Source organism: Fusarium tjaetaba (genome assembly GCF_013396195.1).
Source record: "Fusarium tjaetaba strain NRRL 66243 chromosome Unknown NRRL66243_c0000109, whole genome shotgun sequence".
Taxonomy (NCBI): domain Eukaryota; kingdom Fungi; phylum Ascomycota; class Sordariomycetes; order Hypocreales; family Nectriaceae; genus Fusarium; species Fusarium tjaetaba.
Window position 1 is genome coordinate 181155 of NW_023501305.1, and position 25782 is coordinate 206936.

The following is a 25782-nucleotide window of genomic DNA, read 5'->3' on the forward strand; positions in this document are numbered from 1 at the left end:
AGTAATAGTAATAAGTAGTAATGCTTTTATAATAGAATAGAGCTGCGCTCGGGGTATATAAATCTTCACCAGAAACAAACATCATACAGGCAAAGCCAAGAGTAGAAGGGCAGTTTCATATCGCCCCTCTCAATTGTCAGTGCCAACCGTACATCCGGGGTATAATCGTCAACCCATTTGCTCTGAGGTCCCCATTATATTTTCGTCCAAATGCCAAATCCCAACAACGCCAGTCGCTAATTCATATCTTTTCGTACAGACGCCCTCAATCATTCTTTTATTTTTCTTATATTTTGTCTTGTTGTTCAGTCTCGGCTGAAAGTGCTGCTGACACGAGCCCAAAGCTTGGACTTGGAGCTCATGGAGCTGCTGTCGCTAGCATCAGAGCCAGCATCGCTATCCTTGCGATGGAAGACATTGCCGGCGCCGCCGATGCCGACATGTCCAGCAGCCATTTGGTCACGGGCAGCAATGCGGTCGTACTCGTCGTCAAGAGACACAGAGGGTTGCTCGCTTGCGCGGTGGACGTTGCCAGCTCCGCCGATGCCGCTGAAGAAGCGGCGAGAGGGGGTGGTAGTGGTTGTGCTGGGGGTGACGACGGTGCGGTTTGATGAGGATGATGTGGTGTCCTTTGAGGCACGAGAGATGTTGCCGTAACCGCCGCGGCCGGAACGTACGAAGACGTTTGTGGAGGGGGAGGGCTCAGTGAGGATGTAGCTGGGCATTTTGATTGTGGTTGTGGTTGTGGATGTGTGCGTGTAAGTGAGGTGGGTTGTAGGTTGTGATGATATCTCAATGTTGAGGACGAGAAGAGGACATAGATGATTCAATGTCAAGTTGTAGATTGGATTGTCAAGAGTAAGTAGAGCTTGAGAAGAGAAAGAGAGGTTGTCATGATGGGAAGAGCTTGGGTAGTTATACGACGACTCAAGCTTATTCAAGGGGGCCACAACACAACACAACCTTACCTTGACCTACCTTCAGCCAAGCCCAAGCCAAACAAACCAAACACGGCATAACAAACGCAATTGCAGATACTTTTTCGAGCTCACCCCACAAATGGACCCATCTTTAGAATTTTTTTCTTGTTCCTTTTCTCTCTTGTTCCTTCGCTTCTCCCCGCATTTTAGATCGTCATGTTCAATAACCGTACCCGCCACTCACTCCCTTTGATCCCATAGCCGCCAGCCAGGAGACACCGTGATCATCAGTGACCAGTCTATGGAGCCTGAAGGCAAAAGAGTCAGAGCTTTTTTCTCGTCTCCTGACATTCTTGGTCAATTGCGCTTTGCAGTTAACGGCAAGCACTGTGCGTGTGATCCAGAGGCTGTTCCTTGCCCAGAGAAATGGCGCTGTCACGCGGTCCCCCAGATTTTCAACCAAATTGTGTTCCTGGATCGTCTAGAGTTTTTAGTATGTAAGAATTACCCCATAGAAATGCACTACCCCCGAGCTATTGGTCAATGCAGGGATGCGAGGATCCACGACTAGGACGTCTTGGAGTTAGCGTCATCTTGGAAGACGACGACGTGCTTTGGATATTGAGTCCCAGACCCAGATAATTCCTTGCAATTTTGCCTTGTGATGTCGTCGTCATGAGGGGGAAGCGTGAGTCCAAGTGTAACAGAACACGTTGTCGATGGGACTCTGTAATTGAATGGGGCTGTTGGTGGTGAGACCATCAACAGACTCCAAGCCATGCATCGTGAGTTTGGAGTACAGAACAGTTGGCTGTAACAACTCTCCACCTCAGAAACACAAACATGACCTCAGTCTGATGTACAAACACCCAAGGAAACTTACCACATCTTCATTCAAACATCTCTAGAGACAACCAGGCTAGCAACGGACACTCCCGCCCTAGATCTAGGTTGTTGTCCCTCAAATCTTAACCCAACAATGGTCTTTCTCGTTTTCGAGATCCAATTCCCATCTTTTACGAGATAGAAACGTTGATATCCTATCGTCTCACCAACTTGTGCTATGGATGCTCTGACCGAGATCTCAAAGCTCCTCCCCAGGTTATCAGATCCGAGCCCTGCTTGGCCTACGTCTCTTCCCCAGATCTTGTTCCAAAACGGATATGCTCCATCTGAATAGACTATTCTGCAGGTAAAAATAGACATAGTGAGTAACGGAGAGGTTCACCGACACCGAACTTTCCGACTTTCCGAGTATTCCGAAAATGTCGCTTATACTGTCCGATTTCGAGGTGTTCCGTAAGTGTAAAGTGTCTTCGTTCACCTTGCGCCATTCTGTATTTCAACGTGAAATGGACGTGATCTTGATGTGGCATGTTGCTGTCGTTCCCAAGTGGCACTAGAGATCGTATACTTGGTCATGTGCCAGTTTGTCAACGCCTCCGGGAGATTTTCGAGAAAGAAAGTTTCACACCACTGAGACCTTACGAATGCTTTCCAACGACAGTTGGCATTGAATTTGTAGTTGCAGTCATCATTCTTTCGAGGCTTCTCCTCGGTGTTATAAGACCTGTTGAGAGAGAGACAGTTCGTCTCAGTCCCACAACGGCACGACCCCGTTACCAATGATACCAAGCCTGGACCATTGACGTTTCAAGATGAACGTTGAAGCATCAAGTCCTCTTTCCATACCGCCTCCGTTTCATGCCAGTGTTCGAATTGCCGAGTATCCAGAAGCGAGATATTCTATGGAGATTATCAGGATCTGCGCAAGCACGGTGCAAAACATACCGACTTTTGTCAAACTCTATTGTGCTGTAATATCAGTATGACACAGTTTCTCCTGACGAATCCATCAACATTTCAGTAGATGCTCAATTCGGTCAACTAGACCTTGTTATTGATGTGCTTGTATCGGTCGTAGTTGTATAGCAAAGTGTTTGGGCCTTGGAGCATTAGTCAAATTGTGTGAATGCTCTCACTAGTTGCAAGACACAGAGTAAATGGCAAACATTATAACATTTAGAGAATAGATATCCAGCCTACCAGGCTATTTAGGTCAAGTTATACTCCATCCAACGCCCCAGAGATCATTTCTTCAGATTCCAAATACAAGGCTGCAAAAGAAGCACAATTGTGCATGCCGGACTTCGTCTTTCGGCATATTCAGAATTCGAGAAAGATCCTCTATTTGCCCATGCTCATCCAGCCAAAGATGCCGCATGCAAAGGACAGAACCAGGAATGTGATGATACCGGCACCAGCCCTGTCTGCAGTGGTCAAAGGCTTGTAGGTCCTATCAATCTTGCCATCTCCGACGTTGCCGGCGTTGGGGTTACCCTTGGAGGTACCTCCGGACTTGGCCGTGACAGGAGGAGGTGTGTTCTCCATGAGCAGAGACGAGACGGCAGCGAGGACGTTCATCTGCTGACCGGCACCTGTCTTGCCATCATAGACACCGCTGGCCCACTTAAAGCCGCAAGCACGCTTTGTGTCTCCTCCAGTGCATTGCTTGATGGCAGCTTCGGTTGATGTCTGGAGAACAGGAAGAATCTTTGGCTTGATGAAGGGAGCGAGATGTGTTGCCTGAGACATCCATCGGTGGACGTAGCCCTTGAATGAGTACATATCGGTGGTGCAGGTGCCATGGTTCTCGCAGGCAATCTCGACAGCGATATCCTTGGGGAAGAAGTTGCTGATAGTAGCGTCGACTAATTTGTCTACTCGGTCCTTCCATTTCTGCTCACCATTGGTCTGAAGAAGTCAGTAAATTGTCAGTAGTACCATGTTTAGGCCGACTTACATAATTGTACATGAAAGCAGCGCCTTGGAGGAAGACGCCAGAGTTATAAGAGAACTGAGCCTTGTTGATATCGGTACAGTTTGTTCCAACATGAGCACCGTCATAAATCTTATAAGTGTCGGGGTCAAGGAAACCAACGCCCTCCATCCAGTCCCAGGTCTTCTCAGCCCAGTCGGAATAAGTCGTGTTGCCGGTGTAGCGAGCAAGTCGGGCCCCCAGGTTGAAGAAGCATCCATTAGCAATACCTTTGAAAAGTTAGTACAAAATCGATCAAGGTATATGTCTCAAGAGAAGCGCTGACTGTTCTTATAATCGTAACCGTTGTTAGTTCGAGGAATTTGCCATCGAAGACCACCGTTGCAAGTGCTGTCGTGTCGATCGGGATTGGCCTGAGTGTTAAAAACGGCCTGAGCGAGGGCAAGCCATCCAGGCTGGTCTGAAGCAGGGTTGGGGAAGTCCAGCTCAGCAGCCAACATGGCAGACATTCCCCAGAAACCTTGATCGTCGTTTCCGAGGGACAGAGTAACGTTGGCGGGTTGGTAGTCCTGATCATCGCCGACTTGGAACTGCATAGCCTGCATCACCACCTTGTTGTAGGTAGAATCGCCGGTGCACTTCCAGTAATCCATATACGTCCCCCACATAGCACCGCCTTCCCACCAGTAGTAGTCACCATTGGGGGGAGGGCCAGGCAGAATACCAGGGATACCTCCAGGGTCGTCTCCGTGGTAGTATGTGAGCAAGTCAGCGGCGAGTTGCTTGGCTGACTTCTTGATGGCGTCTGTTGCTAAAGTCAATGTCTGTTTACCTACGAGCCAACCGTTGGGAGAGCCGCACCTGTGGAATCAATGCTATAGGGCGACTGGGCGTTAACGAAACCCGTTGAGGCCAAAAGCGCAACGGCGCCGGTTGAAAAAATGGACTTCATCGTGGGCGAATGCGAGTGAAATGAAGCGAGCGAGATAAGAGCGAGCGATGGAAATGGACGGGAACGAGCGGTAGACGCGCCCAGCGAGGGCTTGGTCGGAATATCGATAAAGCTGTAGAAATTTATCGTAAAACAGACCGAGCAGTCAAAGAGTGTGAGTCGGTCGATCTGACGGATTAAAAGGGACAAACGGTCGACGTAAAGTCTGCGATGAATCGATGTTGTTGAAGAAGTCAAAGTGCCAAGGAAAAGAAATGGAAACGGGCGACGGGGGTTAATGCGTGCGTTACAGTATTGCCGCAAGGTCAGGTAAGGTAAGGTACATGCAGAAGCGTGCAATGCAAATTAAAAGGGAGCGAGAGAGGGAGGGAGAAACAGAGGCTACAACCAATGAGATTGACGGTGGATCGCGAAGAAGGAGGGTGACACGAGCTGGTGAGTGGCTCAAACGGAGTGAGCGAGACCCGGGAACCGTCACATTAGCGGCGTCAGGTACCTATTTTTGCTGCGATGGGTGGGCGGGCAGCATGATTACGCATTGATACGAAGTGATCAGGGGCTGGGGAATGGCTCGAGCTGGTGGTTCGTTCTTGTTTTTGATCTTGCACTGTAGCTCCTTCCAGTACAGATCAGATGCTCGACCGTATTCCCTCTCCTTACGCTGTAATACGAATACTGTAAATTCTCAGTTGCTGCATTTAACAGTCAACAGATGACCGTTGGGTTCTGGAAGGTTTACGCCGTTGCAAAGAATGGTCTCCATTACAACCAAACGTACGACGCCAGCTCTGGCTGGAATCCAGACTTGCCGTGCCTTGCCTGAATGGAGGAGCCCGCCCTGCAAGCTTATTCCGCCCCGAATCACCCGATTCTTTCGCTTCTGCCGAAAACCTAATTGACATTGTTATTTGTCTTTGCTAGATGCCCATCTCCATGCTATTTTCCTCTTTCTTGAGCGCGCTTTTGGTGTCGTTAATGCTTCAAACACAAACCATGTCGTCGATATCTTTGTTCAATGCCAAGGCGCTTATCGGCACACTTTTCCGATTCGCGACCCAGGGTCTGGTATGCCAAGATGCCCAGCTGCCAAGTTTACCTTGTCCCGTTGTCGTTCGCGTGGTCTCCCGTCTCGGCGCCGAGATGATTGCCTTCAGGTAGAGTGACCACGTGATCCGTATTCCCGTTGATCGGGTTTTAACAGGCTTCAATTACAGTTGAAACCGTAGACATATAAACATGTGAGCTTGATTTAAGCAATCTACATCCATGCGCACCAACGCTCGACCCATCTACTACTTCTCCATATTCTCCATTTACTTTATCTCGGAGGATCGAGATGGTGGGGGGAACTGGTCCGAACCAACATTGCCCTTGAAAATCCCCCAGAAAATGGACGACGGACCCAGTATTCATTCAACAGTGCTGAGATGATCGACTTTGTCGAGATACAGTCGGACCGAGCAGGTTTCTGTCAGTGGCGCTCCTTGGAATGCTTTACCTCCCTCAATTGATACACATGGTGATCGTGACGAACCATTACGGCATTTTCGCCTCTAAAATCTCTATCGAATTATCCCTCTGCAGGCTACAAGCTTTGTCGTAAATGGGACAATTTGGAGATTAATAAATCTCAAGTACCGTCAACATTATAGTTCACAGTTGACTACTCGAATTTCCTATATCCGTATCGTAACCTTCCCAAAGACTCGCCAAAGCCAAGAGAGTGCAGTCCAGTCACTGACCAATTTCTTATGAAGTACAGGATGGATATAAGCTTGATTCTTGGATATAAGAGTTCTCGTGTTAAAATGGTACTTGACGCAATTTCAAGCACTGTTTCTCGTTCTACAAATGACTGAGAAAGAGGATATTGGGTCAGCGCTTGTAGCTCTGTACCGTGTCTAGTATTTGTCTCTCCGAACCATTATGGTCTGAGAGATCTCACAGTTGAGCGGCATGAAATCTCACAATGCTTTTCTTCGAAATACCCCAACATTGACCTACCATGAAAGCTGGCTCTATTGATTCGAAGGCCAGTTTGGTACGACTTCCACTTCCTCCAATCGACATATCATGAGCCCTTCGCCCGAAAACACACATTTGATAGATACTTCCACCCGTGACCCGATATCTGCTGTTGAACTACCTTCAAGTAATCAAAGGTAAGTATTATCTAAAGTTAATTCATTCCAAGTTCAAGGACTGGTCTCAGTTCCGACCATAGCAATAATGATTCATAAGCATTCACGAGAGAGATATCTGTTCAACCGGAGAAGCCATCATGTCCCTTATCCAACGCAGTTTAGAAACAATCTCATGGTAAATTCGGAGAAAATATCAATTTCTCAAGTATGAGTCCCGGGCCTATGTCATCTCTTGTTTGTTTGAAATTTCATACTTGCAGCCACGAAATCCAGGTGCGGTCTGTCATGTTGCCTGATGCAGCCGCTATCCTAGCTGATGTCGATAAATCTTCTACCAGTCTCATGATAGTTGATTACCTATCATGTGGTATCATGAGAACTGACGATCTCGAGCTAGAAGGCTTTGAATAGGTAGACGCAGTGATGTCGCCATTTGTGCTTGAAGTGGAACCGCTACTCGAGTAATTCCGCTCTAAAGCCGACCTCGATTCAGGAACAAGCTCGGTTCGGCGACACTTTATCCCATCTTGGCTTTACCCACCAATCAGCGACTGGACCCTGACGACGCTGCTTTAGGGGGGACGAGTTTAGTTACAGATAGCTGTCCTTTCTGATTGCGGCTGTCAGCGCAACGAAGCGACGACATAGAGAACTCCCAATTTCGTTCACGACAAATTCCCGGTCGATTTTCGAGCGAATCTTCCAAGACCACTGAAGCCGGTTCCAATTGGTTTCCAGTCCTTCGACCGTTATTTCACCGAGGCATGCGGCAATAGGCTCAAACTCTCTGCGCATTTGCTGTCGACCAAGCGGCTCTCGACCATAATTTGCGACGGGACCGATTTCGCGACCTCAACACATCGAAACAGCTTTTATTGTATATATTCGACCTAGCGGGACTAGAAGACTTTTGCAAAGATGATGAACGGAATGGAAAAGTCGGATTATGACGAGGACAGGTTTGGTCCTAAGGAGGGAAGCTTGGTCAGCGCTTTCGATGCATTCCGTACGTCTCTCATCGCTGCCGGGCTTATGTGCGCTAACTCTCGACAGCCAAATCGAAACCGCAATACATCCAAAGAACATCGGGAGGTGGAAAGTGGACAGTCGCCGTGTCCATCATCTCAATTGTCCTCATCTGGGGCGAACTCGGTCGCTGGTGGCGCGGCGCAGAGTCTCACAACTTCGAGGTCGAGGCTGGTGTTTCGCGAGAGCTCCAGATCAACATGGACATCGTGGTGAAGATGAACTGCGATGATATCCATGTCAATGTCCAGGATGCGTCTGGCGATCATATCCTAGCTGCTAAGCGTCTCAAGGCTGACAGGACACTCTGGAGTCAATGGGTCGACAACAAGGGCATGCACAAGCTCGGGCGGGATAGCCATGGCCGCGTCAACACTGGTTCTGGCTACGACGAGTTGGGATACGAGGATGAGGGTTTCGGCGAGGAGCACGTTCACGATATTGTTGCGCTTGGCAAGAAGAGGGCCAAGTGGGCAAAGACACCCAAGTTCAGGGGCAATGCCGATAGTTGTCGTATCTATGGAAGTTTGGACTTGAACAAGGTGCAAGGTGATTTCCATATCACTGCGCGAGGCCATGGTTATAGGGGCAATGGCGAGCATCTCGACCACAGCAGTAAGCCTAACGAATTGTGTTCCGTATCGTGTGCTGACCAGTCACAGAGTTCAACTTCTCGCATATCATTTCGGAGCTTTCATACGGCCCATTTTACCCTTCGCTGGTCAACCCTCTCGACGGCACCGTCAACACAGCTCCCGGCAACTTCCACAAGTTCCAATACTACCTCTCTGTTGTGCCTACTGTGTATAGCGTCAACTCGAAGTCCATCCTTACCAACCAATATGCTGTTACCGAACAGAGCAAGGCGGTCGACGAGCGATATATCCCTGGTATTTTTTTCAAGTACGATATCGAGCCAATCCTGTTGACCGTTCACGAGAGCCGCGACGGTATCATCAGCCTGCTGGTCAAGATCATCAACATCATGAGCGGTGTCCTCGTCGCAGGACACTGGGGTTTCACTATCAGTGATTGGATCCACGAGGTTATTGGTCGGCGGCGACGCAGCAACGGTGGTGTTGGTGTGTTGGGAACCAAGGAGGGCTTTGATGAGTAGATAGATGGATAAGGAATACAAGCATGTAGCATACAGCGCTGCTGGAGAGCCAAGCAGAAGGAGTTATGGCTTGGGGTTATATACAACTGATTTATGGAGTTTAGGTCAAAACATGGGATTTCGATTTTAGCATAAGAGAATTGATAACAGATTTGCATAAAGCAGTAGCCAATGTTTGTGAATTTGCCAAGATGGTCAGGTTGACTACCCTGTAAAGCACTCAGTGATAATTCGTCTGCTCGTAGCAAGGATGCATTAGTGAATGTGGCTTAGAGAGCGCAAAGCCAAACGCCTCTTCTCTACAACAAAGAACCAATCCTTTTATTTCCCATCCCTGGAGTTAAAGTGCTTTTGCCCGATCTCATAAGTCGGCCGTATTGAAAACGCCTCCATGCTGGTATGGGAAAAGGCAGAAGCATGGAACATTCCAGTCATGAGAACACGACGGAACTACGGAAAAGGCCATCAAACGGAGACCCTTCTCGACGATGGTCTGTCAGCATCTGATTGTGCATGTGGTCTTGACAAAGAGAGTCTGGTGACTCAAACCTCAAGAGACCGCGTAATCAATTGACCTTGAAAAGCGGAGCCTGATGACTCTGGAAATGTCTCTCCTGATGATTTGTTTTTTCATTGCTTTCTTTTTTTATTACTGTTAATAATATGATGGATCTAGGCTGAGGTGAGGTGACTCCGCTGGCAACTGAGAATAATAAGAACCAAGATGTTGATCGTTGATGGGTCAAGGGTTTTAAGAGGTGGGGTTCTTCCATTAAAAGCCTATGACGACACCGGCGACAGCCCAGTCTGAGTGGAGACAGCCCGAGACCTGTAGCTTGCTCACGATGATGCACGCTCTTATTGATTCGCACGAGATCGACCAAGGTTCACGGTTCGGCACTCCAGTCTCTAGGTCGAGAAGATGGAAAGCTTCGTCGCCTCATTCCTTTCGTTCCTCGAGTTCTAGGAAATGTCCCTGTCGATGAATGAAGAACTGGGCCTTGGTTTGAGGTGGGCTCTTTAGATCCCGACCGAGAGGGAGGGTGACCCCGTGCGAGTTTGGTCCTTCTTTTGTCTTTTGACTTTTCAAGTTTGTTGGGGTTTTTAATTGCGACAGGAGACAGGGCGGGATAGGCCTGGATCTGTCTAACTCGAGACGGGCGTTTACATGAACCGTTTGGTGTAACAAGGGTTGAAAGAGACGGGACAAAGAGTGCATTCAGCTATTGGGTACTACTATAGATATTGAATGCTTGTTTGCCGTTTGAGTCAATGCGTTTGGTGAGGCTCTGTGCCCAACTCGACTGGAGTTCGACTGGACTGGATGGACTCGATATTCTTGGTATCGTCTGTGGATCTTGGAATCATATTTCGGGCATAAACGATCCCTGACAGTTGATCAAGAAAAACTGCCCGCCCGAGATAACCCAGAAAAGAACGATTCTCTTCTCCCCATGACTACAGATTCTATCTGAGGTTGCATTGAAGTTGACTCTACCAAAGACCTGATTGGCTTCGGTCTCAGGACGCCCAGCATCAGCCGGGCAGAACAAGAGACCTTCTGCCACCCATCACGATATCTCGCCCAATCCCGTGCCATGCTCTACTGCATAAGCAGCATCATCTTCCATCATAGCCACAGCAGGCTTTCTCTCCCAACCCCTGCCAGAAAAGTTGTCCACTGAAGTTTAAGGGCTCCACGCACACTCACACGCTGGAGCCGGGCACTGATGTCCATGCCCATGCCCATGCCCTGTCCACGCTAACTGCGCCTGGATGAATCAGAATCAAAGCCCAGCCCAGCCATTCACTCATTCATTCCGGGTGCCCAGTTCTCTTTCTTCTCGCTCTCAGCAGGTTCCGTCATAGCTCATCTTGGTTACTTCCCAGCTTTTTCCCCCTCCACCAAACCACTTCTCTCCCGTCCCGTTCTTCCTCATACAAGCATACAAACAAGTAAACGAACCTAGATTTCGCTGTTGATTTCTCGTTAGGCGTTTTCTATACTAAATCTTTGGATTTACTTCCATTTTTTGACGAACTTCCCTCTTTTGGATCCTCATAACTCTATCGCACAGCCTTATACCCCCCCTGTCACATCCCGCGATGGGTGACGTCTACAGAGAGTCCCGCGTCTATCGTGAGAGGGACTGGGAGCGAGACGATGGCTCTTCAGACGACGAGCGCTATCGCAAAACCACGATCAGACGATACAAGGTCGCACCAAGCAGATCTGATCGCTTCGAACGAGGTTCCGAATTTGATGATGGACGCTCCCATTTCTCCCGCTATGGTCGCTCTTCTGGCGACTTAGCTGAACACGACCGACGCTCTTTCGTCCCGGATCGCCCTCGCTCTGCTTTTGAAGGAGCTCCCTCTCATGCTAGTTTTCACGAGGACCGTGGTCGAGACACGGCTCCTCGATCTTACGTTTACGAAAAGGAGACTGAACGAGAGACTTATCCTCCTCCACCCCCACCTATGCCAATGCCTGCGCCTTCTCAGGTTGGAGATCGATCTCGTGCGCCAGCTTTCGTAGAGACCAAGGAAGTTGAGCGTGACTGGGACCGACGATCTCGCTTTGACGCTTTGTTTGACGAGGACGTCAAGGTTGAGAATCAAATGGTTAGGACTGAACGCCGAGATAACGGCGATTACCGTGTTGAGAAGCGTGTTGAGGAACATATCGACGACACCCATGGATGCGACGTTGAGCGATACCGCAAGGAGACGGAATACTACACCCCTTACGACCCACCGCCTCCTCCAGCTCCTGTAATCATTCGACAGCGTGCGCCTGAACCACAGAAGATCATTGTTCAAGAAGCTCCTCCCCCGGCTCCAGTCATTGTTTCTCCTCGCCAGCAACAGCAGCCTGGCGTAGTTGTCATTCGTGAGAGAGAGCCTGAAAGACAACAAGTTGTAGTTAGAAGGGAGCATCGAGAGCACCGACACGAGCACCGACATCGCCCTTCGGAGGAGGAGTATTACTATCGCCACGAACACCGCGACTCTCGTGGAGACCGTGACTACGCCATTGAGCGATATGACCGCAGACGTCGTGATCACGGCTACCACAGTGATGACGATGATTATTACGTCCGACGCAAAGTTATTCGTCGCCGCGAAGGCAGCGAAAGTCCCCACCACAAGCGACATTTGGCTGAAGGCGCTCTTGCTGGTGCGGGTGTCACAGCTCTTCTCAACAGTCGCCGCGACAGCTACGGTGAACTGCCTGAAAACCGCGGCCGCAAGGTCATTGCTGGAGCTGCTCTTGGCGCTCTTGGCACTGAGGCTTTGCGCCGAGCTCGTAGCGCTTATGGCGATCGCTGGCATGGTGACGATGAGTCTCCCGACCGCTCCTCTCGACTTAAGCAGGGTCTCGGAATCGCTGCTGTTGCTCTAGCTGCTGCTGGTGCCGCCAAATACTACCAGTCCAATAAGATTGAAAAGGAGGAGGCGATTCGAGGCAGAAGCCGTCGCCGTGGTTATTACTCTGATGACTACTCGCGTTCTCGTTCGCGATCCATCATTCGAAAGACCACGACGACAAAGAGCACTAGCCGCGGTAGCCGGCGTCGTAGTTTGTCGACGGCAGCCAAGGCAGCTCTGGGAACTGTTGCTGCTGCAGGCATTGCCAAGCACATTCGCAACAGGTCCAAGTCATCTCGAGGTCGCAGCAGCAGTAGGTCAAGTAGCTCGCGCAGCCGCAGCCGATCAAGGAGCCGCAGCAAGTCTAGACTTCGCCGCGGTGCCGAGATCGCTGGTGCCGCTGTAGCAGCCAAGGCTGCGCACCACGTTTGGAAGAAGCGCAAGGAAAAGAAGGATGGCAGTGACGATAGCAGCGATGATGAGTACTACCGCCGAGGCCCCTCGAGAAGCCGGAGCAGGAGCAGGTCCAAGGCCAGATCCATTCGTTCAGAGCGCGGGACTGATCCTGAGCTAGGCCCCGTAGTTGAATACGGCACCGATCCCCTCGCGACGCAACCGCCGGCCTCAACGTCGCGAGGCTACGAATCCGAAGCGGAGGCAAGACGTCGACGCCGTAGACGACGCGACCGAAGTCGATCCGCGTCGTCTGCGGGATCCGACAATAACCGTAAACGCAGCAGAAGCCGACTCGGGGCCGCCGCAGCCGCAGGAGCTGCAGCCCTTGGTATCAAGGAATACAAGGACAAGAAGGACAGGGAGAAGAGAGAGCAGCGCTCTAGGGAACGAAGACTTGAACTTGAAAGAGAACGCGAGCGAGAAGATGAGCGAGACCGTCGTGGTCGAGCCACCAGATCTCCTTCGCGAACCCGATCCCGAAGTCGTTCCAGGAAACGTGAGCAGTCCTTGAGTGACCGTGACTGTGTTGACTGACCACTATGAAATAGGATATGACGACTATGATGATCGTCGACCTCGCTCACGTTCACCACCCATGGCTTCTGGTGGCGCTGGCTTCCCACCTTATCCTATGGACCCGACTCCTCCACCTGGAAATCCTTACACCAATATTCCGGACCGTGCTGCTGACTTCCAGCCGTACGTTCCTCAAGACTATACTGGCTACCCCCCGCCGCCTCCTGGACCTCCTCGAGGACTTTCCACAGGACCCGCCACCTACCCACCGCCAGGACCTCCTGGGCCACCACCGCCCCCTCCAGGACCTCCGGGACCTCCACCGGCTGGCGGTCCAAGAGCGCCTGACAATGTGAGTAATCCTGTCCACAACCTTGGCTCCAGAAGCCTTGATGAGGGTGCGTCCGACCGTACTGGGAGGGTTGTTGGCACAGGTGAAGAAACGGAAGCTGACTCCGCAACAGATAGTCTAGACTCGTCTGATGAGGGCCAACCGGCCAAGTCGGTAGTGTTTGGTCCTTTGTCACCGAAGAGCTCTATGACAATGAGGCGACACCGTGAGGAAACAGCAGCCAAGGAAGAAAAGGAGAGACAGGAGCAAGAGGCTCATGACCTACTTCAAGGCCTTGTACCCACTAGGCCACGTTCGAAGTCCACTCCTCCTGCTATGGAAATGGATGACTACTTTGGACGGAGACGTCGTCATCGAGATGATGACTCCAGCTCGGATGAGTCTGTCGAAGAACTACCCGATCGATTTGACAGACAGGGTAGGCCCCTGGATGGACGATCGAGTAGGAGCCGTAGTTGGACACGCAGACAAGGTGATTTTCAGTATAAACCCAGACATCGGGATGATTGGGACATCAAAGGAGCTTGGCAAGTAGCAGGAACGGATAGTCAAGCTGTGGACCAGATTGTTCGTGGAGTCACTGGAGCACTTGAAGGTAAAAGCGGATGGCTTGGTCTAATTGGGAATATTCTTGGAGGACTTCAAGAACCAGAACAACGAGAAGCTATTGAAGATGGAGGTCACGAAAGAAGAAGACGCAGAAGGAGACACAGAGACTAACGACTTGACGACTGTGATTTTGGGATGATTTCTTTGGAAGGATATGATTAATGGTCTGCTTTTCCAGTTGAACCTGAGCTTTATGATATGATGTTATGACTATTATACATTACGGCCGATATAGAGAAACACGGTTTGATGTCTTTTCGTATATGATGTCCCCATTCCGTCTATGTGTGTTTTGTCTCTAACCTTTCCAAATTGTAACCCTCTATATGCCCTGTGAAAGGTGATGCTTTTATAACAAGACGTGATGATGGAGCCGCACTGCAGCTGTGTAGCAATGTTGATTGAGTATTGCTTGTGGCTGAAGTGTGAGTCTTTGATGTATTATTTTGAGTGGAGTTTGTAGGAGAGCTGAAGCTCGATCCTTTGTATTACCTCGTTTGAACTGGGACGAATGGTAGAGGAGGCAAGCATCTTGTTTTGAAAGTAACGTATGTATATGCATATCGCTTCTTGCGACTGTCTTTGGTAGAATCGTATAAACCAATCAAGCAGCGCGAGCAGCATCAGAACCATGCTCGCACATGCAGCTGTATTTAGCGACGTTCAAGACGCCGCCACATTTCCCGCAGAGGATAACGTACTTGTCCGTGTCATAGTCCGTGTCTTTGACTGTGACAAGGTCCGAGCGGGAAACTTCTATCACGTCTGGCGTCGACGTGGTAGGGGTGTTGTTTCCAGGAGTGTTTGTGGTGGTTGAGTCTGAACTTGACATGTTATGTTCTAAGGAGTGGTCACTGTCATGATTGTCAAGGACAGAAGAAGGAAAAAAAGGAAGGGAAAGAGAGGAAAAGGAAGAAAAAGGCGAGATATGATTGATTGCATTGAATTTATATAGTTATCTGATGGGCGCTGCTGTTAGGCTGTGATGGCTTCATTTATGGAGAGGTCTAAGCCACATTAGTTAGAGCAAGGGTCCAATGTTGTAGAAGTTTCGCTTAAGCTTTGAGATGTAGTCGATGGAGGATTAGTTCCTTTAGGTATGCGATTGTATGATATGAGGTTCTGAAATACTGTGAGAGTGTTGGATTGTTCTGGGTGATTCCTTGTAAGTCGATGTTACATTCTGTGGGGCACATCTTTACCGTTGTCAGTAACTGGAGGTTTTGTTCCGGTTCCTGGACCTCACAACAACACCAACAGACCCTTAAGCATCTTGTACTTGTAACATGGACATTTCCATAACGTCTATAATATTCTGAAACATGCCGTTGGTATCCTTTCGTATCGACACTAATATATATATAAGCCCCCCTTCTTATAAATCATACAACTAACTCCTCATCCTCGACGCCGATCACCTTTTTCTCATTATAACTCATCTCTAGCGTGCGCTGCAGGTTCTGGTCGTCCGCTGTCTTTATGTAGATCGACGCCGCTCTTGAGTCGCCACTTCTCCCAGAGGCTCCAGAAATCGCTTTCCATGTTGGTGTCCATCTGATCGGGTAGTACGATTGCGTACTCGACGTATAGGTTTCCGAACTCGGTCTTGTGGTACACGCTGTCGCCATCCTCGTGCCAGATGGGCATACCCTCTCCAGCCACAGTCTCGACGTGGCCGGGCTGGACAACCTTACCACGGGGTCGACTTAACCGCACGACGTGGTTATCGAGATGAGTGAGGTTGCGAGTCCAGCCGCCCATCCAAGCTTCTCGAAGAGAGAGAACTTCGGTCCAGTACAGATCGTCACCCTTGCGACGGAAGAATGCGCCATCGGTCTTATCGGGATTGTTGTCATATGATGGAGCCCTCTCAGATAATGTCACCAACAAGTCGCCAGGAACCCAATCAGGACTCTCATCAGCTTCGTTTTCGTAGACAACACGAGAGTCGCGGGCGGCTCCACGCTGGACGTTGAGTTGAACAGTCGTCGCCTTCCTCTCAACCCGTTCACCCTGGCAGACCTTGCACTTGTGCTTGATGTTCTTGCCCCTACCGCCACAAGCATCGCATCTTTGCTGAAATTGCTGAAACATTCCGGGAGCGAGCTGACGCTTGACGATGCGTACACCATGACCGCCGCAAGTATGACAGGTATCGACTTGCCCATCTGCACTTCCGGTGCCTTCGCAGGCTTCACAGATATGTTGCTTCTGCCAGGAGAACTCGGTGGTGGCGCCGTTATAAAAGTCGCGGAGGGAGATTTCTACACGGACTTCGACATTGTGGCCTCGGGGCTCGCTGGATGCTCGTCCGAAGTGGCCGTGCCCACCGAAGAAGCGGCTGAAGAGATCGAAGGGATCATGGCCACCACCACCTCCTCCTCCTTGGCGGCGCTGTTGAACACCTTCGTGGCCGTATTGGTCGTAAACTTTGCGCATTTCCTCATCGCTCAAGACATCGTAAGCTTCGGAAACTTCGACGAACTTATCGTGTGCTGTGTCATCGCCACTGGAAAAGGTCAGTATTAGAAATCAAGCAGGGGGGTGGATCGGAGGGGCATACGGATTCTTGTCTGGATGGAACTTCTTCGACAATTGACGATATGCCTGCTTTAATTCCTTCTTCCCTGCTTGCCTGCTTACACCGAGAACCTGCAAAACTGTCAGAATCTGCATATTTATGGGCACATGGGAATTGTTATACCTTGTAATAGTCCTGGGCGCATACAGCTAGCTGGACCAGAGCTAGAAGGACCACGAGGGCCGCTGTATGGAACAACATCTTGTTCTTCTTCCTGCAGATATAAAAAAGAAAAAGAAAAGATGGAAAGAGAATTTATATAAACAAACTGAAACTTCCGACCTTGAGTGGTAAAGAAGGACAGACTTCGAGATGTTGCAAGGAGCTAAGGAGGGTGAGTTGAACTCGATGAAGAACGAACAAAGAAAGTCGCCTGAACCTCGAAACACCAGCGTGTTATCAAGTGCTATGCTACACTTTTTGGGACAGCAGCAAGCTTATCAGTAGACCCCTGCCAAGGGGACTCTTATCGAGGGTGTGTGACTGGCCAAGAGGCTTGACTCACTGTCGGATTATGCTTTCTCCGCTGTCAGGCATAATGCCACCCTCAGCTCTGTGCCCCACACAAGAGCATTCACTCACTCACTTGGAGATCAAGAAGCATCCTAGGGGAGGAAAAAGAAAAGTCAGGACCTGAATCCTGAAAGATAAAAATATTTAGTTAATTTAGCCTAAGCTTAGGAAACTCTTTAGTTAGTTTATTTTGACACCCTCTTCTAAACTCTTATTATTTCTTGCTTCCTGAGGGTATCCTCCTATGGTCGGTCTATAACTCAACTCAACTGTTAGTTTCCAGCATGGTTTTGTACTAAGCTTGAACTGGCTGCAAGACCCCCAGTTAAGAAGCCATACCTAAATCTAAATAAGCTACTCATCAACGTAGTCCTAAATCTATCCTAATGTTTGAATATCGACACTGGATGTTGATGCTTCGCCATCGACCTTGCTCGCTGCCTGTTACAGTAAACAACCAGTGAGTGCGAGACTCGACCTTTGGTGACACAGATCTTTAGCCGCCCCACGGGACCGGAGGTAAATAGGGAATGACTTTTGCATACCTTACTGCCTATGCTGCCTTCAAGGGGCAAGAAAACACCAGACAGATGAGGAGTCAAAATAAACTCAGCAAAAGGTATACTAAGACTATCCTAAACTTATACCAAGTTACCTAAGTCTTTTATTATTTAGGATTCAATGCAACCAAACTCAATACGAATTTATGTATATAAGGCAAGCCCTTGATTGACAGCGATTCAAGCTCCGAAGCGTCACGTGATCAATATTTCCATCGTCTAAGTTCCCCGGACCCACCTATTATTTCCACTTCAACTCGACAACACACACATCATGAGCGCCAAACGCTATGCATTCCTCCCTATGGAGGAAGAGGCGGGAGAGGAAAGGGGGGAGTCATCGAAGAAGTCCTCGAAAAAGAGGAAGACCGAAGATGACGCGGCACGGAATAAGGCGGCGCTGCCCGATATTCGAGAACGATCGCGACAAGAATATCTCAAGAAAAGAGAAGCCGAACGACTTGCTCTCTTGCGAAAACAGGTTGCAGAGGAGACGGATGAGTTGAGGAGCGGTGTGCGACTGTCGGAAAAAGAGAAAGCCGAATTTGCCAAGAACAGAGAGATCCTGCGACTGGCCGAAGAGCGACTTAACATTGATGATCATCGAGATGGATACTACATGCCCGAGGACTACATCACCGAGAAGGGAAGACTCGATCGCAAGAAGAAGGAAGAGGTACTATATAAGAAGCACATTGAAAGAGATCAGTTCGGGCGGGAGAAATTCGTCACAGAGCATGAAGAATGGGAACGGGAACAAACCACAAAGGTGAAAGCGCAAATCCAGCGCGCCGAAAGAGAGAACGACGATTACGACCTTGTTATGGACGAATCGCAGTATATTCAGTGGAAGTCGGACGCGAGAATGCCTGGCGACCGTCAAAAATTGACCCAAGAACAACAAGCCCTGATGGCGCGGATCGATGAAGCCGAGAAGAAGGCACTATCAATACAGGAGACACGAAAGAGCCTGCCCATTTACCAATATCGAGACGAGTTCCTCGCTGCGCTGGAGAAGTTTCAAGTTCTCGTCATTGTCGGAGAGACTGGCAGTGGAAAGACGACTCAGCTACCACAATATCTCCACGAGGCGGGTTATACCAAGAACGGCATGAAAGTGGGATGTACACAACCTCGTCGAGTGGCCGCCATGAGTGTAGCAGCTCGTGTGGCTGATGAAGTAGGTGTCAAAGTCGGTAGAGAGGTCGGATATACGATCCGATTCGAGGACTGCACCAGCGACAAGACCATCCTCAAGTACATGACTGATGGAATGTTATTACGAGAAATCATGACAGACCCTGAACTCTCGTCGTATTCAGCGCTGATGATCGACGAAGCTCACGAACGCACAGTACACACTGATATCCTCCTGGCGCTACTCAAGGATCTCTCGAGATCGCGACCTGATTTGAAGCTGCTGATTTCATCAGCTACCATGAACGCTGAGAGATTCTCAGAGTATTTCGACAACGCCCCTATCTTCAATATTCCTGGTCGAAAATACCCAGTCGACATTTACTACACACCCGCTCCCGAAGCGAATTATCTGACCGCGGCCATTGTAACAACATTCCAGATTCACACAACACAGCCCAAGGGTGATATTCTAATTTTCTTGACCGGACAAGATGAGATTGAAGCCGCCGAGCTTGAGCTTACTCAAACAGCAAAGAAGCTCGGCAACCGCATCAAGGAACTTATCATCTGCCCCATTTACGCAAACCTACCGTCCGATTTACAGGCGAAGATCTTCGAACCAACACCAGAAGGAGCTCGTAAAGTCATTTTGGCCACCAACATCGCCGAAACCAGTTTAACCATCGATGGAATTGTCTACGTTATTGATATTGGTTATGTCAAGGAAAACGTCTACAACCCCGCCACCCGTGCGTCGAACTTGGTTGTTGTTCCTTGCTCGAGAGCATCTGCAAACCAGCGAAGTGGTCGAGCCGGTCGTGTTGGACCAGGAAAGTGTTTCCGTCTATATACAAAATTCGCATACATGAACGAAATGGACGAATCAACTACACCAGAGATTCAGCGAACAAACCTGAATGGTGTTGTGCTTCAACTGAAGTCCCTAGGCATCAATGAACTGCTTGATTTCGACTTCATGGATCCTCCTTCTAAAGACTCTCTCATTGGTGCGCTGAATCAGTTATACGCTCTGCAGGCGTTGAATCATCGTGGCGAGTTGACCAAAATTGGCCGACAAATGGCCGAATTCCCTACAGACCCTTTGCTAGCCAAAGCAGTGTTGGCTGCCGGCAAGGAAGGCTGCGTCGAAGAGGTTCTATCCATTGTATCGATGCTTGGTGAAGCTTCTACGCTGTTCTTCCGACCCAAGGACAAGAAGATTGAAGCAGACAGCGCCAGGAACCGATTCACCATCAAGGATGGAGGTGACCACGTCACACTTCTGAACATCTGGACCCAATGGGTTGACAGCGGCTTCTCCCCCATCTGGGCGAAGGAGAATTTTCTTCAACAACGGTCTCTCACAAGGGCACGCGACGTTCGTGACCAACTAGCAAAGCTATGCGAAAGGGTCGAAGTCGAGTTGTCTACGTGTGGTGTCTCCAACCTTCTGCCTATCAAACGTGCCATCACATCGGGATTCTTCCTCAACGCTGCACGGCTGCAGAAGAGTGGTGACGGTTACAGGATGGTGAAGAGCAATACAGCCATGTGGATCCACCCAAGCAGTGTCATGATGTCCGTTGACCCCCCAGCGAAGACGGTAATTTATTTTGAGCTTGTCCAGACAACCAAGGATTATATGCGCAGTGTGATGCCTATTGAGCCAAAATGGCTCGGGGAATTAGCACCGCATGTATATAAAAAGGAGGATATGGAGGAATTGGTGGCGAAGAAGATGCCGAAGGAACGGAAATATAGGTAATAGGTAGCGGCGGCACATCCATAGCTTAGAGTAGCCTTATGACAACCTTAGGATTGTTGCTCTAAACAATAAACATAATACCCATAACTTTAGAGGAGTCTATGGCAAACTTGGGATTGTTACTCTAACTTGAGTAGTCTTATGGCAAACTTAGGATTGCTCTAGATAATGAATGCAATTAGGCAAATCCACACTAAAGATAGTCTAAAAAGATGACAGTCAGCATCAGGCTCTGGTTGTCCACACCAAGATCGAGGTCCCGAGTTTTTTTGCCCCTCTTAGTTGGCCTCTTCCGTTTCCTTATCAGGCACCCATTCGTAGAGAATATCTGTCCTCATGGTGTATTTGATCCCCTTGCGCACCGTTGCTCCTTCATGGAAAAGCCCTCTGTGTTGGAAGATGAGAACGCTTCCAGTTTTGGGGTTCACGTCGACTCTCTTCTCTCCCTTTCTGTCAAGGAATGAAGTTGCGCCACCCTCAAGTTCCGATGCTGGATCATTCTCAACAGAGTCATTGAGGTACAGGTGAACAGTGTAGAAAGTCTCAAACTCTTTTCCTGGACCTTCGGTATAGTAGAAAGGACCGTCGCAGTGAGCTGGGAGATATGTTAGCTGTGGACATGAGAGATGGCTGGTTACACTGACGTTTAAAGAATTGTCCCGGTGAATACTTCAAGAACCTCATCCTCTCGTTGAACCGACTAAATACCCATTTCCCACCCTTCATATAGGGCTGCGGCGGCACCACGGCCAGAAGCTCCCGCAGCCCCTTGGAGAGCATGCAGCGCTCCCATAGGCGATCAACAACAGTCTGCTGATTCCATATAATCCTATCACTCTCCCTGTACCCGGGCGCTGGGGCCTCCCATCCAGGACCGGCGCTTATCAAAGCAGGTTTCCAAGCCGGAGCACTCTCATCCGGTCTTGGAACAGACGCTTCAGCTAGAGAGAGAAGTTGGTTGCATTCTTCTGGTGAGAGGACATTGTCTAGCACGATAGCCGTGTGGCCATCGTACTGAGGAAGAGGAGAGTTTGCAAAGTCGATGGGATGAGTCGTTATTGGGGTTTCAGGCGGAGAAGAGAGGAAATCATCAGGGATGGGAATGTCGTTTGATGTGTAGTCTACTTTGGTGAGCATGTTCTTGGAAGGGTCGCGTGGTTTGAGGAAGGATTGGGATGCGGGTTTGGAGGTGAGACCTAGTTTTGAGGCGAGGTTGGATAACATTTTATAAGCACTATAACAGGGGTATCTTGAGAGGATGAGACATGGAATAAAATTAATGCTACTATGAGAAGAGGAATATTGATGCCTATTAAGTAGATCTTTCCAAAAAGGACAGTTTTATGGCAAGATATTGGTGGTTTTATTGTTGGTGTTGCTGCCTATGAGCTGGGCTGGGCTGGGAGGGAGTGGCTGTGTGGAGATGCAGCCACCACAAGTCCTACGCCAGTGACAGTTAGGCCTTCACTATAAGTCAAGGCAGATTAAGCAAGTTACTGTTAGTAGACTATTAAATTGAGGACAGATTGGTGATGGCGATGCTTGGGTAGGGCTATGATTAATTTGGTAGCCTTGAAGAATCATAGCACAGCAGACTGGGTCCAGTCTAAGTTGGGAGCCTGTTACAGCCGACAAGACCAAAACTGAGTCTGCCAAGGCCAAATATCTAGAAGACACAATTAACGGATTGTTAGTTACAGCCAGGTCCGTTGAGATACGGATATGTGGCCATTGCTTGGCTCTAGGATCATATTAGGCAGAGTCTCGGAGTCATATGTGCTATGAACTGACTGTAAGAACACATTGCATAAAAAGACGCGCATTGGCTGAATATCGTCAACAGTTCTGGGTGCATTTTCAGTCGAGCAGATGTTTCAGTCTATCCAAGATCTCATGCTACGTGGAAATGAGATCCATGCAAATGAACAGTCTGTATAAAAATGTTTATGCGAGCAAAGTAACTGTCTGTGGGTAAGCTCGTGAGAATGGTTATGATGACTATGAAGTGACATTTTCAGTGTTGAATACAGCAACAAAGACATTAATAGGTGAGAGGGTCACTGAGTGGCGAGATAGGCAGAGTCATGGAGTGATAGAGAGACAATCACACGGGAATAAGTTGCATGATCTCGGAGCTGAGCTGCTTTGCCTTTTGCTTATTAACCCAAGCAAGCTTCTAGAAGAGGACGAAAGCGAAAAAAGAGATCTTGGCGATTCTTGGCTCAGATGTTAATTCCCGGCTTGGCCAGACTAGGTAGACTAGACTTGACCCATGTCGAACATCATGAGAGCTGTGTAACGTCTCGTGAGTAGCAGTATTGAATATGAGAAGAGGTAGACATGGGCAGTGTTGTCATTGAGGAAAGAATTGCGTGCGACATTCAAGTTCATATACAACATGTCAGATGTAATCACAGGCCACTGAACCATGAGGTTGGAATCCTTCTAAGCAGAGATTTTCTGGAAAACTCGGCGAGGTAACCCAACTTGTGTATAAGCCGCCATCCGGCCGAGAGTGACCCTCTAAATCGCCGTAGTGACTTTTTTGGTGGGTGACTTTGTAATTTGATATCCGTATTCTCGTCCAATATAGTTAGATATGAACTCGAGAATACGTGAAAGTATTGGAGAAAAAGTCAAGAGTATAGATATACAATAGATATAATCATATCTTGTTATTAACTACGTGAACAGGCTGAATTCACTGGAGAAGTGGGCTCATGCGACGTTACCACAGAATTTTAGCGCTTAGCGACCTTACATAGATCCGAACCTAGCGACCTTCCCTTAGCGGGTTCAAGTTTGTCACTCTGAAGATCCCATTGACATGGTTCAGCAAGGAAGGGGATAGTAATAAAATACCACCCAAATACACTTTGCTCGTACGTAACTGCAACTCTCTTGACATTGGAGAGTGGATTTGCCTCTGAGCACGCAATTCCTCGTGCCTCGTTTTTGCGGATCTCCAAGTCAAATACATCCATCTACTCAAGAGATGAACTTGTATCTCTATAGATTCCAACTTACATGTCTTTACTCACTCTTCATTCACAGCTGTGATTGAGATACAGTCATAATGAACTTCTCACCAGAAAAAGAACATGGCAAGTCTCCTGACAATGACGTCGAGAACCTACCGCACAGCGACGCCCCGCGACCCACGCAACAGGATCTTCTGCAGCGCTCGCTCTCAGCGCGCCAGGTGCAGATGATTGCTATTGGCGGCACCATCGGTACTGGTCTGTTTCTCGGCACTGGAAAGTCCCTGGCCACGGGTGGGCCAGCGTCGATATTGATCGCCTATGCCATTGTGGGTGCTATCGTGTTTACGACCATGTTGGCTTTGGGGGAGATGGCGGCGTTTATACCCGTTGCTGGGAGTTTTTGTACTTTTGCAGGGTGAGTTGTCTTACGTCCCCATAGGAGGGTCAGTTGCTAATGAGGTAGACGTTTTGTTGATGATGCGTTTGGCTTCGCTCTCACTTGGAATTACTGGTTCAACGACGCTGTATCCACTGCCTCAGATCTCGTCGCCCTGCAGCTCGTTCTTCAGTACTGGACCGACAACTTCCCCGGCTGGGCCCTCAGTCTGATTTTCTGGGTTGTTCTCATCGGCGTCAACATTATTTCCGTCAAAGCATATGGCGAACTCGAGTACTGGCTCAGTCTGCTAAAAGTCATCACCATTGTTGTCTTCATCGTCATGGGCATTGTTGTTAATTGTGGTGGAAATGAGACGGGAGAGTACATCGGTGGTAAATATTGGCATATCCCTGGTGCGCCTTTTGTTGGAGGAATTGGCGGCTTTGCCTCTGTTTTTGTCACGGCTTCTTTTGCTTGTAAGTTTGTAATGTGAATCTCATTGGTATGAGATGCAGCTAACTGACTGGCGTAGATGGAGGAACTGAGAGCATTGCCATCACCGCTGGTGAGACCAAGGATCCTACGAGAAACCTCCCCAAGGTCGTCAAGAATGTCTTTTGGCGAATTATCCTCTTCTAGTACGTCCCATTCACCCACGCCCACTCACTCATCTCACTAACAGAACCAGTCTCCTTTCAATTCTTCTCATCGGTCTCAACGTCCCTTACAACTATCCTGACCTCAACTCCAAGGAGACCCGAACTTCTCCTTTCACCATCGTTTTTGAAATGACGGGCGCCAAAGCGGCTGGAAGTGTCATCAACGCCGTCATTCTCACTAGTGTCCTGTCTGCTGGAAACCACGCTCTCTTTGCTGGAGTGAGATTGATGTACACTCTTGCTATCGAGGGCCATGCCCCCAAGGTCCTTGGAAAGCTCAACAGGAACAGGGTGCCTTGGGTTGCTGTCCTTGTGACAGGATTCGTGGCTGGTCTTTGCTTTGGCTCGAGTTTCATCGGAGCAGGAGATCTATGGAATTGGCTCCAGAAGTAAGTCGACCACCAGAACGTAAAGCTCGATCATAGCTAACATGCACAGTATCGTCGGTGTATCTAACCAACTCAGCTGGATCTCTATCGGCATCACGTCAATCCGCTTCCGCCAAGCCCTCGCACTCCAGGGCAAAACCCATCTTCTCCCCTTCAAGAACTGGACGTATCCCTACGGCCCCTGGATCTGCGTCATTCTCAACAGTTTCCTCGTTCTCGTTCAGGGCTGGAGCTGCTTCAGTCCCAAATTCGACGGTGTCAGCTTCGTCAGCTTTTACATCGAGCTCCCCGTCATGCTGCTCATGTTTGTGGTGTGGAAGCTTGTCAAGAAGACCAAGTTTGTGGGATTGAGCGAGATGGATCTTGAGACGGATGTTTATACGATTGAGGAGAAGGTCACAGAGGAGACGGGGTGGAAGACCAAGGTGAAGAATGTGGTTACTTGGTTGTTTTAATGTGGCGGGATGTAATATGATTTGCAATTTCTTTTAGGATACCATGATGCATTGCAATTTGATGAATTTCTTGATCACTCTTCCATCTGGCGATTCAACATATCCGATTGAACA

General features: G+C 49.1%; 8 protein-coding genes across 8 annotated transcripts; 4 read left to right on the forward strand and 4 right to left on the reverse strand.

Moving 5' to 3' along the window:
- Nucleotides 1-305: 305 nt before the first annotated feature.
- FTJAE_5670 (uncharacterized protein) lies at nucleotides 306-725 on the reverse strand (the record flags this gene model as incomplete). Its single annotated transcript, XM_037352202.1, has 1 exon — nucleotides 306-725. The coding sequence occupies one exon, from the start codon at nucleotides 723-725 to the stop codon at nucleotides 306-308; it is 420 nt and encodes a 139-aa protein (XP_037207163.1).
- A 2382-nt stretch (nucleotides 726-3107) lies between these two features.
- Nucleotides 3108-4651, reverse strand: FTJAE_5671 (mannan endo-1 6-alpha-mannosidase; the record flags this gene model as incomplete). Its single annotated transcript, XM_037352203.1, has 4 exons — nucleotides 3108-3674; nucleotides 3724-3968; nucleotides 4025-4504; nucleotides 4561-4651. 4 exons carry the CDS (start codon nucleotides 4649-4651, stop codon nucleotides 3108-3110), a joined length of 1383 nt encoding a protein of 460 aa, XP_037207164.1.
- A 3062-nt stretch (nucleotides 4652-7713) lies between these two features.
- FTJAE_5672 (COPII-coated vesicle (Erv41)) lies at nucleotides 7714-8938 on the forward strand (the record flags this gene model as incomplete). The annotated part of the gene is made up of 3 exons (XM_037352204.1): nucleotides 7714-7801; nucleotides 7849-8436; nucleotides 8484-8938. The coding sequence occupies 3 exons, from the start codon at nucleotides 7714-7716 to the stop codon at nucleotides 8936-8938; spliced, it is 1131 nt and encodes a 376-aa protein (XP_037207165.1).
- Nucleotides 8939-11044: 2106 nt separating this feature from the next.
- On the forward strand, nucleotides 11045-14354 carry FTJAE_5673 (uncharacterized protein; the record flags this gene model as incomplete). Its single annotated transcript, XM_037352205.1, has 2 exons — nucleotides 11045-13262; nucleotides 13315-14354. The coding sequence occupies 2 exons, from the start codon at nucleotides 11045-11047 to the stop codon at nucleotides 14352-14354; spliced, it is 3258 nt and encodes a 1085-aa protein (XP_037207166.1).
- A 1317-nt stretch (nucleotides 14355-15671) lies between these two features.
- Nucleotides 15672-17025, reverse strand: FTJAE_5674 (SCJ1; the record flags this gene model as incomplete). The annotated part of the gene is made up of 3 exons (XM_037352206.1): nucleotides 15672-16752; nucleotides 16807-16895; nucleotides 16948-17025. 3 exons carry the CDS (start codon nucleotides 17023-17025, stop codon nucleotides 15672-15674), a joined length of 1248 nt encoding a protein of 415 aa, XP_037207167.1.
- Nucleotides 17026-18171: 1146 nt separating this feature from the next.
- FTJAE_5675 (pre-mRNA splicing PRP2) lies at nucleotides 18172-20802 on the forward strand (the record flags this gene model as incomplete). Its single annotated transcript, XM_037352207.1, has 1 exon — nucleotides 18172-20802. The coding sequence occupies one exon, from the start codon at nucleotides 18172-18174 to the stop codon at nucleotides 20800-20802; it is 2631 nt and encodes an 876-aa protein (XP_037207168.1).
- Nucleotides 20803-21080: 278 nt separating this feature from the next.
- On the reverse strand, nucleotides 21081-22026 carry FTJAE_5676 (oxidoreductase containing protein; the record flags this gene model as incomplete). The annotated part of the gene is made up of 2 exons (XM_037352208.1): nucleotides 21081-21397; nucleotides 21447-22026. 2 exons carry the CDS (start codon nucleotides 22024-22026, stop codon nucleotides 21081-21083), a joined length of 897 nt encoding a protein of 298 aa, XP_037207169.1.
- A 1852-nt stretch (nucleotides 22027-23878) lies between these two features.
- Nucleotides 23879-25668, forward strand: FTJAE_5677 (amino acid transporter AAT family; the record flags this gene model as incomplete). The annotated part of the gene is made up of 5 exons (XM_037352209.1): nucleotides 23879-24201; nucleotides 24250-24641; nucleotides 24698-24803; nucleotides 24854-25213; nucleotides 25263-25668. The coding sequence occupies 5 exons, from the start codon at nucleotides 23879-23881 to the stop codon at nucleotides 25666-25668; spliced, it is 1587 nt and encodes a 528-aa protein (XP_037207170.1).
- Nucleotides 25669-25782: the final 114 nt, after the last annotated feature.